Consider the following 15,762-nt stretch of genomic DNA (forward strand, 5'->3'; position numbering starts at 1 on the left):
CACCTCCGCCTTTCCACTGCAACAGGGACTATTTTCATCCATTCACATCCAAAAAGTGCTTGGCAATGACGCGCACGCACACAGCCGACATGATGCTCGGTCAGCTCGCCGTGTCGCGCTGAGTGTCTGCTGTGAGCGCGTCAGCCGCCTACCGCATCTGCTCCCCATCAGCCGAGGTGTCTTGAAGCACCGCCGCAAGGGTGGAGAGATGAGGCATAGAAGATGGACGGAGGGGAGGAGATTGGTGACACACATCAAGGTTGCTGTTAATAGCACAGACGGGACCAGAATAGCTGGGGCGGCGCAGGACGAAAGCGAGGCTCTGCATCTTCTTGGGTGAAACTCGAGCGGCTGATCAAAATGAGCAAAGTCCGCTGGGCTTTTGTTTTCTCATACAACACGTGAGCAAGGTTGAACTTTATGGGCTGGAAGACAAGGGCTACAGCATAAATGGGTTAAAAACGGGCCGTTTTGGTTAACAGTAAACTCGCAAGAGAATACACACAGTGCGATGCTCGTGCGCGCGCACGTCCTTGAGACAGTACAAGCGAGACACCGAGTGTTTTAACTGAGTTCAAATAGTCTCAGGGAGTCTGGTCCATTTGCGACTCCTTCACCATCGAGTCCTCGTGTGCGCGCGCACGCACGCACGCACGCATGTACGCACGCACGCACGCACGCACGCACGCACACCTCCCTCCTCCTCCTCCTCCTCCTCCTGGCGCCGCTTCTCTTCTCCCTGCACAGCCGCAGTCTTCGGCGATGCGCCGTTAACGGCAGAGCCGCTCAGACGCTCTCTGTTCTTCTTCTTCTTCTTCCATCATCCTCGCTCGGAGGAGGAGAGCACCAGCACCCCCGCCTCCCCTCCCCTCCCCGGGCTGTGACCCTGCCAGCCGGCCCCCTCGCCATCCTTCTCCGTACCATGGAAACACAAGGCGGTCGTTCTTCCAACTAGACGGAAAGCCTCACCTCGCACAGCCAAGGTAGGTCGGGCGCTGGGCGGATCGGGATTATGGAGCATCACTGACATGCACGGAACAACGCTTTCCTCCCGCATCCTTCTGCTGACGTGGAGCAGCCGCGTTTATGCGCTGCCAGGCGCGCCGCGCCATGTGCCCGGCCGTGAATGCTGGTGGACAGTGGGGGGGCTGCCTTCATTTCCACGGCGGGTGGACGTCTCCCATTGTGGGGCGCGACACTCGGTCCTTGACACCTGCGTGAATGATCGCTCTCGCCGACTGCGTGCCGTCGATATCTGCCGGTAGAAATGTGGCCTGAACGAAGCTGCAAAGCCTGATCTGGTTTTCTCTTGCATTTCCTTTGTCAATACATTAATAAATAGGTCGCCACTAATATATGTATAGGCCTGTGATGCAATAGGCTCAGCAGTCTTGTTTCCCCAGGGAAAATAGGTTAGCTACCTGTTAACACTGAATAATTAAAGGCATTTTAATTTATTATTCATAAGATACAAATCCTATAACGACCAGAATGCAGCTCTAGGTATCCTGGTAGGACACACACCTTATTGTCGTATATAACACACTCCTTCGACTGCCCCGCGTGCGCGTGGAACCAGTAACACCAGTGAAAACGGTCCCCGCTCTTCTGCCTCAGCTGCATTAGACCACGTTGACGCCCCCTCTGCGTGTCGGCCCCTCGGCTCACCGCTGTGTGTCACTTTTTCAGACGGGGGCCACGATGAGCGAGGAGCCGCCTGCCACGTCCAGCTGGCTGACCGCTGAGCCCACGGCGTGGCCGAGTGGCGGCGGAGGGCCCGCGGACAACAGCACCAGCTCGGGGATGTTCCCGCCGGAGGACCCCCTCCCGCCCGGCGAGCTGCCGCTGCTGGTCAACCCCTGGGACATCGTGCTGTGCTCGTCGGGGACTCTGATAGCTTGCGAAAACGCCCTGGTGGTGCTGGTGATCTGGCAGAACCCGGCGCTCAGAGCGCCCATGTTCCTGCTGATCGGCAGCCTGGCGCTGGCCGACCTGCTGGCCGGCCTGGGCCTCGTGCTTCACTTCACCTGTGCCTACCTGCTCCGCTCGGACTCGGCCCAGCTGCTGACCGTGGGCCTGGTGGTGGCCTCGTTCTCGGCCTCCGTCTTCAGCCTGCTGGCCATCACCATCGACCGCTACCTGTCGCTGTATTACGCCCTCACCTACAACTCGGAGCGCACGGCGGCCTTCACCTACACCATGCTGGTGCTGCTGTGGGGCCTCTCCCTGTGTCTGGGGCTGCTGCCCGTCACGGGGGTCAACTGCCTGGCGGAGGAGGCCACGTGCAGCGTGGTGCGGCCGCTGACCAAGAACAACATCGCCGTGCTGTCCGTCTCCTTCCTGCTGCTCTTTGGCCTCATGCTGCAGCTCTACGTGCAGATCTGCAAGATCGTGATGCGCCACGCTCACCAGATCGCGCTCCAGCACCACTTCCTGGCCGCCACGCCGCACTACGTCACCACGCGGAAGGGCGTGTCCACGCTGGCCATCATCCTGGGGACGTTCGCCGCCTGCTGGATGCCGTTCACCGTCTACTCCCTCATTGCCGACTACACCTACCCCCCGCTCTACACCTACGCCACGCTGGTGCCCGCCACCTACAACTCCGTCATCAACCCGGTCATCTACGCCTTCCGGAACCAGGAGATCCAGAAGGCGCTGTGGCTGGTGTGCTGTGGCTGCGTGCCGGCGAGCGTGGCCCAGCGCGCGCGCACCCCCAGCGACGTCTGACCGAGCAGACCCAGGCGGAGAGCGAGAGGGACCCTGGGTCAGCTGTGCTCCTCACCGGATGCGTCCGGTGTCACTGAGAGCAGCAGCAGCAGCAGCAGATGTCAGGGGACGTGGCCGAGGGCTGTGGATACGGTTCTGGCCGGAGATGGAGGAGGGTTAGGTCCATCCGTACCCCCCATGGATGGATGGAAGGATGGATGGAAGGATGGAGGGGTGGGTGGGTGGGTGGCGTTTTTCTTTTGTTAGAAACCCCTTAGGGCAACGTATATCTCCGTCTTCCCCAGCACAGGCGTCCATTGTGCGTGCTGCATCCCGCCCCCTCCTGTTCGGCCCGCGCCACGCCCTTCCTCTGTTCTGCAGAAAGCGCTGAGTGCATCACATGTTACGGGCTGCAGCTGTAAATAGAGTGTGCATACACTCAACGGCGCTGGAGCTTTGGTTGACACTGCTTTTTTTTTCTTGCGGAAGGATTATAGTTTGCGTGCGTAAAACTCGCGGCAGATTAACGGAGCTGCGCGTGCGTGAGCAGAGGAGAGGAGAGAGAGAGAGGGGCTGAGCGAGCGCTCGCGCAGCCAAAGCCCGTCTGGAGCGGCATCCCGGCCGCTCTGCTGCTGCACTCTGGACGTGCGTCGAAAGCTAAACAGACGCGGGGAGCTATAAATAGACGGGGCGCTCTGTGATCCGCGCCCTGCGCTCTGCACAGGCGCTGAGAGGAAGCGTCGAGCCGCTCCTCGCCTCTCCCTTTTTTCCGGAACGTGCGTAAATGTGAGTCTGGGAATCTCAAGACAAAGTCCCGGGAGAGCCCCACCATTAACCCCGACTCTTCATTTTTTTATTTATATAGAGACAAACTGAATTTAGGCCTGTTTGATTATGTAACAACCTGATATGTCTGGAATTCACTATATAATTGAGTGTATGTTTGCTTTAGAAATGGATATGAATCAGCTGGACGGTGATCTCTGAATTTAAGGAATCCTATTGGAAATTAACCCAACTATAAAAGCCAAATTTTTATTTGAGTTTTCTCTACAAAGCTGCAAAATCTGGATGTATAATTTGACCTTGTGGCTCTTGAACAGCCTCAGTCCAACCTCTTAGCACCTGATCTGCATGCTGGGCTTTAGTGTACTTTGCATGGAACAAGCACAGATCCCCGTTATTCCCTGATTCAGGACCGGGACACATCATGTGTCGTAGCAGCCGGGTGTCATCATCACCCCACTACTACTTTTAATGTACAGAGTACCACAGTGCACCTTCCATGGACATGGAACGTGTTGCGGTTTGTTAAATGTTGTGAGTTCAGAGGTGCTTCGCTGTCATTTAATATACCAGCACCTACTGGCTGTGTAAAATCCGCAATCTGCCAAAAGCCACGCGTGCTGATTTCTCATTCATACAGATGTGTGTCAGCAATAACTAGCCGAAGAACGGTAGTTATTTTTAACATGTGAAGCAATACCCAGAGAGCAATAACATCCATGTCCTGCCATGACTTCTTCCTGCAGAGTTGAGTACTGTAACGGGCGCTCGGGAGGGCGAGGCGCTGTGGTGAACGGGCTGCGGGCGACGCTTCACCGTCGCCTCTGTGCTGGAGAAACGTGGCCGAGCACCTCCCTCGTCGCAGTGACATCACTGCCTCGTTCCTTCGCAACCTTTTCTTCGGGTTCTGATGATTCGCGTGGCGCTTGGAAGAACTCTTTTCTTTTTCCTGCGGCCTCGGCCGCTCGTGAGCATACGGACTCTACACACTAGTGTTGTAACCTGATGTGTCAGCGCTTGGGCCAGGACCGCGTTTCTGTGCATATGGTATGAGTTGCATGGCCTCTGGGTGTGTGCATGTGTGTGTCCTTTCGTGTGTGTGTGTGTGTGTGTGTGTGTGTGTGTGATCCAGCAGCTGAGCAGATAATATTCTGTCTCCCGTGTTGTGGAGGCCGGAGTGGAAACAGGTCAGAGGAACACAGACTCCTGTTCACTCCCCGCCCTTAAAGGATAATGCTGCCAGTCTTCCTGTCAATTTTAAGAATAGTGGCCTCGTTACATGTCGGCAGAGATTTTTGAAGGGAGACCAGAATAGGACGTGGGCGCTCCAGCACTTCAAGCCAAAGTGAAAAGTACTGAATGAACTGGGATTCTGGTCCTGCTGTGTTTTCTGCCTCGGTATCACTAATATCCTACTCTCGTGCTCGCCGAGGCCGGTGTCCGTTAAGTGACCTCTGAATGATTCTAAATGAGCTAAAAGCCGCTTCCAAGCACACAGATGCTGCTTCTCCGGGCCTTCCTTGCTGACCTCCCTCTCCGCGGTCCAGTCGTTCCCACCTTTGACTGGGTACAAAGCATAAAATAGGACAGAGACAGTAAAGAGAGCTCACGGAGAGCTCTTGTGCTCTTTGGAGGCCCTGCCTGTGCATGTAAACTTGTGCCGTGTCAGACTGAACTCTGAGTCATCGGATGAGCACCAGCAGGTCAGACTGCCACATCACAAACCACCACAGACTCTTATTCCTTTACCTTTGGAGAAAAATCTATTTTGTTATATTAATTGAGAAGTTCTATTTTTTTCCACTTCAGTCCGGCCGGACGTCTTTCAGACTCTCATGCTGTATGATAATAACGGCGCTGTAAAGCCTTCTGCTGAATGTAGTAATCCCGTTGTTTAATCGGAACCCCTTCCTTCTGACTCATCTGTCTGTGTATATACAGCATGCATGGTGCTACCAAAGCTATTTAAACCACGTGAGTTGGGTGGCACCAGTTTTTTAATGGCATTTGTCCACTTCACCTGTTAATGTTGGACTCGTTGTTTCACCTTTCTCACTTCAGTATGCACCCGTTTATACAGGCCGGGTAACGACCGGCAGCTCTGGCTACGCAGATGGACGACCGTACTCAGTTCTCTTGACTGGTGGATATTTTCCTCTTGTGCAGCCGCCAGTATTGTTTGATTTTCATGCTTGAGCAGGTGTGAACAAGGGCTTTGTAACTAAGAATAGTAAAAGACTGTGATGTTGGATGTAATACTTCTCTGTATACACTCACACACCTGCTGAACTGCTTCACAGTGTAACCGAACACAACCGTTGGGAGAAATCGTGTAGCCAATCATGGGTTTGTTGGAGGTTTGATGTGTCTTTCTGGTTTTTACTTATCTAGAGCTAATTATTAAAACACTCAAGAGCCTGTGAATGTGTGTATGTGTGGGTGTGTGTGTGTGTGTGTGTGTGTGTGTGTGTGTTTGACGGTGGGGGGTTGAAGGTGGGGGGACGCCACAGTATCAGCATCTTGTGTAGACGTATGCGTAGTTTTCAATGTGAAATGCACTTTATTTTTTGGATGATAATGGCACAAGAAATTAAGTATCTGCAAAATGAAACATATAAACGATAATCAACATGCACTAACTTACCTGAGATATTGTAAAAACGTGTGTGTGAACGTGGTGTCTATTTTTCCAAGGTGTTAGTTGTACTTTTTATTGCTTTGGTTAGTTCACTCTATTGAGAGATCTTGTTAATTTTGTATTAAAAACAAACATGTGCTGTGCATTAAACTCCTGCCTTGAGTAATTTGTTCATCCTCGCCCTGGCTCCGTGCCCCCCTTTTCGCACTCCTCCGTTTCCCTGGCAACTCCCGTCTTTGCTGTACGGTTCCCATGGAAACAGAAGTCTTAGAGCCAGGTATGTGTCGTCTCTATGACAAAAGTGGAACAGTAAAGAGACATGGCAGCGCAGCCGCAAACCTTCATTCATCACTTTATTTTTCCCAAAGGTTACAGGGCTGACACTAGCATATACAGACCCCCCCCCCCCATATAGTGGTGAGCGAATGCAGACGCACACGGCTCAGTCAGTTATCATATCTGTGACAAATAAGACTTTCTGAAGATTCACCAGTCTCTCGCTGAGCTCATTCAGCCCGTTACTGTCACCTACTCGTTAAAAACTTGCCTCATGATCCATGCAAGTGTTTGAGTAAAAACATTTTTTAAAAAAGACAGTACATTGGTTAGCTCAAGAGGAAAGTTGCTACTTCTTCTAACTCTCAAGCTGTAACTATACATAGAATAAGCACCATCACAGGGTGTCTATAGTGTTATAATAGGCAGAGAAACATCCACAGGGGTGTATTCACAATGCTTAGAAATGCAATCATCATGAATGTTAGTGTTTCACAGAGTGGTCAGCGCTATAGTATAATACAACTATTCCTCTTTACAGTGTTAATGCACCCCCCGATTTCCAGTTTTGGACCATTCAGCTTATATTAACATACAGCATGTGATTGTGTGTGTGTGTGTGTGTGTGTGTGTGTGTGTGTGTGTTTCCAGCAACAAAGTGATGACCTGCGTGTGGTTCAGTGGGCATTCTCTCAAACGTGTGTGACATCACATGACAGTGAGCGTTCCTTATGTGTGTGTGTCTTCAGTGGGTATTTCTCTGTGTTAATCCGACCAGTCGTTCTCCTCCAACTCCGAGTCGTCCTCGGAGTCGGAGTATTCCACAGCAATGCGCCGCGACAGTATGGTGGCCACGTCATTTCCAACCGGCTCCCTCTTTGCCTGCTGCTCCTGTTGCTCCTGCACCTTTTTGAGTTGGATGCCTGCAGCAAAATATGGATTATATGGATTGAACCATTCAATCAAGCCACTGCTTCACGTTGGTCAGCTCATTCACCATGGGCATTAAGTGACACAACATACACATCACAGCTCTTACCCATACGTATGGCAGCCAGCAGATCACTGCGGGCATCGTTGACCACTGTGCTTTCGGAGGGTGCAGCGGAGGACATCTTGTGAGTGGTAGAGTGGGAGGCACCAGCTGGAATGGGAGGAGGTGGAGGACCAGGAGGGGGTGGAGCTGCATGTGCCCCAGATACAGGTGGTGGAGGAGGAGCGTAGCCGCCAGCGCCAGCCATTGGCCCGGGAGGCATCGGACCTCCAGGTGGTAACGCAAAGGCAGTCTGGGAGGAAGGGATGAGAGGGGCGGGGGGAGGTGGTGGGGGGCCAGTGTTTGCGTAACCGTCCATGCTGCAAGACAGATTGAATAAAAGAAAATTAGAGATAAGAGAATAATTACAAACATAGGCTTCCTATGACAAAGCTGTAATCCAGTTAGAGATGAAGGCCCTGATCCACTAGGTGGCGCCATTGGCTCAGACTTTACACCTAAACGCTGGGCTTTGCTGTCTGTTGGTGAATAAAGTAGATGATACCTTGCAACAAATAACATTATAAACATGAACGTAAGTTTGCTAAAATATGGTAAATTCCATGATACCTATAGTCCACTGGTGGTAGAGACATGGATCCTCCGTTCATGGCCTCGGTGGGTGGAGGAGACATCGGCACTTGATGGTGGTGGGCACGGCCCAGCGTCCCACCCTGATAGCCCATCATATTCCTGCGGTTGTCGTGTTCAGCGCCCCCCCGTGGGGCGTGTCCTGCAGCCATCTGGGCAGCCAAGACGCTGGGGGGTGGGCCGGAGTAGGTATGGGCATGGCCAGCGTGGTTCATGGCATTGGGGTAATGGTGCTGATCGGGACCATGACCCCTGAGACGATGATACGCAAATGTAGAGCATTACACCATCAAATTATCATCATGATGTCTTAGGGTAAAAACAAAGATGGCCTGCCTGTTCTCTGGTGACATAGAGCCCTCAGAGGACGTCCCCCTGTCTCTGTGTATAGTGTGTCGGTGGTCTGGCCTCAGCTCTTTATCCAGAGCCATCATGTTCCACTCCTGCCGGCGGTTCCTTGCCTTGCGGACCTTCTTCACCTCCCTCTGTAACGTCCCATCAACACAACGCCGCTGCTCCTACATGAAAAAGAAAAGATTGATAAAAGATTGTTTGGGATGCTCTAACATATGTGTTCTTCTTCAGGCCATCAAACTAAAAGTAAAGTCTTATAAACCAGCTGGTGAATTTGTGCAAGGTTAATTGTAGTCCTGGACACAACTGTACCTTCTGCTTCCTCTTTTCTTTCCTCTTGTCCTCTGTATCCTGCAGCATCTTTTCTTTCCACAGGTCAAAGAAGTAAGACGGGTCGGTGTAGAACTTAAGTGCTTCCTTGTGGTCATCCCTACAGACGTGAAGTTTGAAACCAGTTAATAAACACACTGCTCCTGGTCGCTCAGTTCCTCTGAGGGAAGATGAAAAAGTTAAGGAAAAGACAAGCGAGGCTATGAATTTTACAAAAGTGGAGCAGGCTGATGGAAGAACAAGATTAAATTATGAGCAAGTATCTTGCGCTCGTGTCACAGGCAGCATAAGTGGAAGTGACAGGATGAAAAAGCGGAAAGAGACGGGCTGACTGGAGGAGGTCTGCTGGGTAGTCACGGTTTACAAGGTGGATTCTCATCAGAGCCGCTCACGTTAAATACGTAATGGACCTCAAGTAATGGAAAACACTGCACAAGAGCAGCTTCCACACTAGTCAGAGCTCTGCTACTTCACTGTGAATGTAGGTCAGTAACAAGTAACACCAGACTGAAGAGCAGGATTTCTGCTGGGTCATTACATTTAAGCTCTGTTAGATATTTTTTTACAGTTGATACATATTCTTCTTTTAAGTTGAAGTTTGAGTGTCTGGATAATGTGTATGTGTCAAATGCACCAACCTGTATGATGAGAGGATGTTGAGGGGTGGAGGTTTGTCGCTCACGTTGTACATCTCTCTGACAGGAGTGGGCACGCTGCTCTTGGACACCACCTGCTGGTCTTGAGTGGTGGAGCTCTTGAAGGCTTTCCTCATGTTGATATCCTGCAGGGAAACTGAGAACACAAAAAGAGGAAGAGCGAAACAAATGGACATTTAAACAGCTGGCCCGGTTGGAATGAAGGGATCATTAGGAAACCAACAAATCAGCAATATGCATTGAATCAGCCCACCTTCCTCAACAGTGGAGTCTAGCTGCGTCACCTTGACAGCCAAACGGTCTATGCGGTCCTGGAGAGAGTTGGCACGCAGATAGAAGGTGTTGGCCTCATTAAATAGCTCGCCAAATATGTCCTCTGCATGTTTACCTAAAGGAGAAATATCCAGGAAATGAGAGCGGAAGACAGAAAGCAGAAATATTTAGAAGGCACCAAGCAAATCCCCACAGAACTGTTCAAAAAAAGCTCAATCAATACAACAGTAATGTAACACAATGTGAAACTAGAACCTTAAGAGTATGTGCAGGAAATGTGTGACTCATCCAACCCCTTATAGGAACATTCTTCATTATTAGCTTACAGTAAAATGAGCTCCAAATCTAGTTTGTTATCCTTTTGTTGAAGCGAGAATATTCTAAATAAACTAGTGCCAGCACAAGGTCATGGACACCGGTGTTACAATTGTAACAAGGAGCATTATATAATACAAGAAATCAACCAAGCGACAGCAGCAGACGAGTGCTGGGATGTGGGTCACACTGAATAAAAGAATAGACTCTGCTGAAAGTCAACAGGTTAAAAGGCAGTTAGAGTAGTTTAGGTATAAAACACTGAGGTATCCTGACCTCGACACACAAACACACACCGAGGGGGCTATTTCTGTCCCTCCTGCTGACAGGATGGGCTGCAGGAAAAATATTTAGAGGAAGGGGAAAAAAATCCCAGATCTGCTATGCTGAGCCCTGTCCACTCTGACCTCGGCCTCTGAGGCCTCTCACAGACTGACACGCGTACATGTGCACTGGCATGCAGTGTTTTCAGTCTGTAGAATCGCTGCTTCAGGCCTGTGCAGACACTTATATTTAACCCACACAGCTGCTGTGGAAAGGCCCACTCCCAACACAGGAACTTGACACAATACGAGACAGACAGCTGAGGGACATGACTCGGCCAAATGGGTTAATAACAAAAAAGACAGCTTTACGTTTGTGCATTATGAAACAACGTGAGAGTGAAAGAGTACAAAAAGAATTGATATTAAATACGCCTCCTCACAAACACAGTTAGCACACACCATAAACTCCCGGACGCACAGAGTATGATCTGCACTGACACATGCACACAGTCGACCAGATACATCCATTTTTACTGCGCTATCTAAAAGGATTACATTTCAAACCGCCGTGTTCCAGTGTTAGGCTGTTACACTGTAAGCCCTCTGCGAGCCAAGTGACCCCAGGCCATGTAACTATGACAACGCCCAAATCAATCACCGCTTCGGGATTAATGATGAAAGCATGTGATCCTGTCCTGCTGCAAAAGCACAATACCCATGATGCTGTTGTGACGCTGAAGTGAACGGATTCATAACCTGCACAATTTCTCTCTCTGTGTTTTGGAAAATCAAGGCTTTCTTGTTGTGGTTCCTCCTGCGTGTCTGTGTTTGTGTGTGCCCATAGGTGGAGTGTGTGTCTTACTCAGGCTGCTGAGCTGACGAATGATGGCAGAGAGCGTGTTGTTCATCACACACTCCAGCTCGCTGCCGATGCCCTCGGGGAGCTGCCCTCGGCAGAGGTGACGGGGCTCGATGTTCCTCTTCACCAGCGGCATGGCGAGGTATCACACTGACACAGACTGCAAGAGAATACAGCACACATTGTTTCAGACGCAGCTCAGAGCAAATGTGTGTAATGGAGAAACTGGCAGACCAGATGCTGGTCGACCCCCACTATTGACATGCACATTACTCTACAGGGCTGGATCTATGTATGTAACAAATACACGAGAATAAACTAAAAGCTGTGTGAGAATTCTACTGATTATTAAGGATACTGAAGGTTGCATGATCATTTAAATGTAGCTCACTGTCAATGCTGAGCAACAGTATCCCCAAAGCCAGAAGACTTGTGGCGACCAACAGAGAGATTAAGGCATTAGGGATAGGAAGATACAGTGTGCCAGCTAATCCCGGGCCAGCTTGTCACTGGCCCAGCTGGAATCCTGACACAAACAGACTCATGGACGTGGTCAACACCAGAAACACAGACAATTATGGATCAGGCCGCAGTCAAACTTGAGTCCTAGGAGATAATCCGTGCCGAATGCACATATGAAACATCTCAAATGGGCGACAGCTGCTTCATCCCTGCTTCCACGGAATACACCATCACAAAGCCCACAGCCACAAACACAGCAAGTGACTACTGGAGTAATGTCAGGGTTCATCCGCGCAGTCGTCTTATCACCAGCTCTTCCTGCTTCCTGTTGTTGAGGTCTCAGTCTGCCTCCAGTTTCCTGGTCCTCCCTGTGTCACATCTCTCCTTCCTGTCCAGGCACTTGTTGAGAACAATACAACCATGTCTCAAGAAGCCACGGGGAGGACAAGCTCAAAGGCAGATGGAAAAATGCACACACCCTTTTCCAGTAAGAGAAACCAACCTCTCCATCTAAAAAAATCATTTTAATTATGGTTTGTTGGTTGATTTGTGCTGTGCAGCTTTGCCAAATTTAGATAGAACCAGGTTGGAGAGACCCAGGAGCTCTGGCAGTCTGAATAAAGGCTAAAAATAGCTGGCAGGTATGAAAAACACAACCCTATGTTTTGAGGCAAGTACTCATTAGTGGAAACAACACATTTTATTAATAAATGGCTACACTTATTTTAAAATACAAAACGCTTTAAGTGACTTAAATTGCTTATTTTCTATTCATTGTGTCATTCAAGAAAGAGGTGAGGCCATGTCCTCAAGACAGTAAATAACAACAAAGCGCACACAGTGCAGTGCTATCAGTGTCTCAGCAGGAAACGACTGTAATTACAGATTGTGTCATTACAGCTGTCCATGAGAGAAATAAGGACATTTCAGCCGTTCCCGGCAGCTGACTCCTCGTCTGGCCCTGTCACCTCAGCTAGTGGACCCCTGCAAACCTCAGCAGCCTCAGACCAATAAGAAAAAACAACAAGCTTAGATTACACCATCATGTGACACCACAGACTAAACCGAACGCAGTCAATAAGTGCTGCTCTGGTTGAGTGGTTTGCGTTAACATTTTGGAAACGCTGCACGTCTCGTCGCTTAGGAAGGAGGTGAGGCAAATGAGAAGATTGCATGTTTTTGCTTTTACTGTCCGGATGGCATGACAATCACACCAATGAGGCGAAATAATGAGGAGGCGAAGGGGAACAGGAGGGGCGCGGGCACGAGGAGGAGGGACGGGCCTCGTCTGCTGGTGAGAAACGAGGGGAAAGTGGGTGCAGAGAGGGGTGCACGAGAGACACCCCAAGTGGGAGAGGAGTGTGTGTGACAAAAGCAAGCCAGAAAGAGAGAGAGAGGGCGAGCGAGAGAGAGAGTGAGAGAAGGTTGTGTGTAACATTAAAAAGTGGATAAAATGTGTGTGTGTGTGTGTGTGTGTGTGTGTGTGTGTGTGTGTGTGTGTGTGTGTGTGTATTAGGAAGATGGTGTGTAATGGGTGGGGGAGGGGAGGATACAGACCTCGGGGAAGCCACTGAAAGGTTCCCGGGACAATAGAGCTCCGTTCACACGGCAACAACACTCGCTCTCCCATGCATCCTCCCCAACCCCCTCCGCCTCCTCTTCCTCGACCTTCTTTAAGGCCCCCCTGTACTCTTGCAATGAAAGCAGAGCAAGCGAGCGCTCCTCCCTCATCCATCGCTCTGGGAGAAGCAGAGTCTCTCCACTATGAAACCAGCAAAGAATTCATTATGATTTTAAACATCCTCGAGCCTATAATTAGCGTTTCTCCTCTTCCTTTTGGATGTTGGAATTATTAGAACCTGACCTGCACACTCAGCCATTTATTTACACAGACATGTGCAAACGCACCAGGCATCCCATTAACCACATCCTAAAAGTCCCATCAACAGCAAAAATGTCTTTGATCCTCAGGGTGACTTTATGGCCAGTGTCCAGAGCAAAACTCATTTCCCCCGTGACTCTTGCAAAATGTCCTCATCCCAACACCAACACACAACACTAGAAGAACCTTTACTACAGATGTGCGAACTCCATTAAGACCTGGAAGGGGCGACATTACAAATTCATAAGCTGAGTCCGTCTCCTTTTTGTAGCACGCAGTTGTGCTTGTTCTGAAGTTATAAATAATGCATCGTCCATTACGTCATATCACAGTGCCCTAAAAATGACGTAAAGAAAAAACTGCTGTGACACTGTGCCTGTCTCTTCTTGTTCTAATATTACTCAGGGTGATGTTGCGCCTGAAGTCTGATGAATATTGAATTCATCCAGATTTGGAGTAGTCAGAATAGTAGCGCTTGTAACAGTAAAAAAGGACCATCATGAGTTAACACATACAATGAGATAAACTGTTGTGAATGATTAAATCTGCATTTCCCCATAACTTTGCAGCATCTTGATTTTAACCAGAAAAGTCCAGTGTCTCCGAAGGTTTCACTAAGTCCAGTGATGGTCATGGTGTAAACCATCGCAGCTACTTTGACTCAGATTCTCAGTTTATTTGATCAATGGTGTGATTTGGCCATGCATCAAATGAAGCTGCCTCTGCAGCGTCCAGCCTAATGGATGCAAAGCAGATTGCTTTTCTGCCCTGACATAAGCGCCATAATCCTGAATGTGAAACATATGGCTGATATACGGATTTAACCGCAGGTGTCATGATGATCAAATTCTTCCTCAAATTAATGGAAAGCATCCTTAATCGCTACCTTCTGATAATAACTGAACTTTTTTGGACTGTTGTAATTAATGCTTAGTGGTTGCAATCATACACTGTTATTACACTTGGTATATGTAGTAAGCGAAGTTAATTAAATATTTTCAATTTAATTTAATTTTAATTGCTAGACTAAGTAGTTATTCTGCTGCTTTTCCTTTTCTCCACACATGCACAAACACACACACACGCTGTAAATTAATAGCAACCGCGATCAATCAGTGTTCCGCACCGCCGCTTCCCGTCACTGATCGACTGACCCACATCTGTTCATCCCACACCCGGTTCCCGTGAATTACTGCCACTTTCCATCAGAAATCCAACCAGCCGTCGCTGACTAACACAACGCACAGCAGCCACCGGGGCCGACGCATCTGCAGGGTTTCACGTTAAAATGTTCGGCATTGTTGCGAAGGGTCCGTTTATTATCCACCAACGGGGGCAGCGCCAGCTGACCACTTGGTTCGCTAGCTTACATCCACTGCTCGACTTCTTAGTTATGGTAAATTACACTACAAATAACCGAAATAACCACACGCGCCTTAGCTTTGTGATGCATGGTGTTAATAGTGTTTATAAAAAGTATCATTAGGCCCTCACCAGCGCTTCAATTATTAGAAGAGATCAGCCCGTCCGCATGTCCCGTTAGATACTCCCGTTAGCTCTGCCATCCTGTGTCCCCCAGCCCGTCTGGCCACTCCGGGGAAACAAGTCCTTTGAGGACGGGGACATGCCCACCAGGCACACGCACCAATCAGACATCAGAGCAGGGAATTTACCGCACGAATGACGTTTGCGTCAGCCAATAGGATCCCAGAAGGAAATGACTGCCAGGGACGCTGCTCTGTTCCAAAGCAATATTGCTAATAAAGAGGCGGGACTACGGTTGGGCGTTGATGATGAGCTTAACGGGGATTTTTAAACGCAACTCCCTGTCAAAATGAATATGATGTTAAATTATTTTGTTCTCGTTTTAAAAAAAATCAATAATACCCATCAATAAAAGCGGATAAATGACTTTAGCGGCCTCAGAGATTCTATTGGGTTTGCAACACGGCAGTGATGCTAAGAATGAGTATTGTTTGTATTGTATAACAGACTGACACAGCCAGGCCAGCAGTGAGAGGACCGAGATCCGTGTGCTTTACTGTCCCAGTGGGTCTGTAGACAAAAGCAATATGAGGAGATGAGCATCACCAACGCAGAGAGAAAAGCAGCCCAACATAGTCACAGCCTGTAGACGGGTTAGTTCATTAGAAAGGAAAAGCAACTTTCCCTTCTCAATGTTCTGAGTGACTTAAAATGGAGTCAGGTGTGTGTCAATTCACAAAACGAGGCAAATTTTAATTTTTCAAGTAAATATTTAAAATATTTTTATAATGATTTAGCTCAAGGTTTTGATTGTTTTTTATATTATAAATTGATATGTATTTTGAAG

At 49.2% G+C, this 15,762-nt stretch overlaps 2 protein-coding genes across 2 annotated transcripts; one reads left to right on the forward strand and one right to left on the reverse strand.

Annotated features, from left to right (window-relative positions):
* The first annotated feature begins 49 nt into the window (after positions 1-49).
* Positions 50-6,283, forward strand: gpr12 (G protein-coupled receptor 12). The gene is made up of 2 exons (XM_029145750.3): positions 50-983; positions 1,690-6,283. Exon 2 carries the CDS (start codon positions 1,702-1,704, stop codon positions 2,728-2,730), a length of 1,029 nt encoding a protein of 342 aa, XP_029001583.1. The 5' UTR covers positions 50-983; positions 1,690-1,701; the 3' UTR covers positions 2,731-6,283.
* A 185-nt stretch (positions 6,284-6,468) lies between these two features.
* On the reverse strand, positions 6,469-15,045 carry wasf3b (WASP family member 3b). Its single transcript, XM_029145745.3, has 9 exons — positions 14,925-15,045; positions 11,090-11,246; positions 9,627-9,761; positions 9,356-9,509; positions 8,700-8,817; positions 8,370-8,551; positions 8,013-8,285; positions 7,449-7,762; positions 6,469-7,332 (listed from the first exon to the last, which is right to left on the reverse strand). The coding sequence occupies exons 2-9, from the start codon at positions 11,220-11,222 to the stop codon at positions 7,175-7,177; spliced, it is 1,467 nt and encodes a 488-aa protein (XP_029001578.1). The 5' UTR covers positions 11,223-11,246; positions 14,925-15,045; the 3' UTR covers positions 6,469-7,174.
* Positions 15,046-15,762: the final 717 nt, after the last annotated feature.

This window comes from Betta splendens, chromosome 4 (genome assembly GCF_900634795.4).
Source record: "Betta splendens chromosome 4, fBetSpl5.4, whole genome shotgun sequence".
NCBI classification, from domain to species: Eukaryota; Metazoa; Chordata; class Actinopteri; order Anabantiformes; family Osphronemidae; genus Betta; species Betta splendens.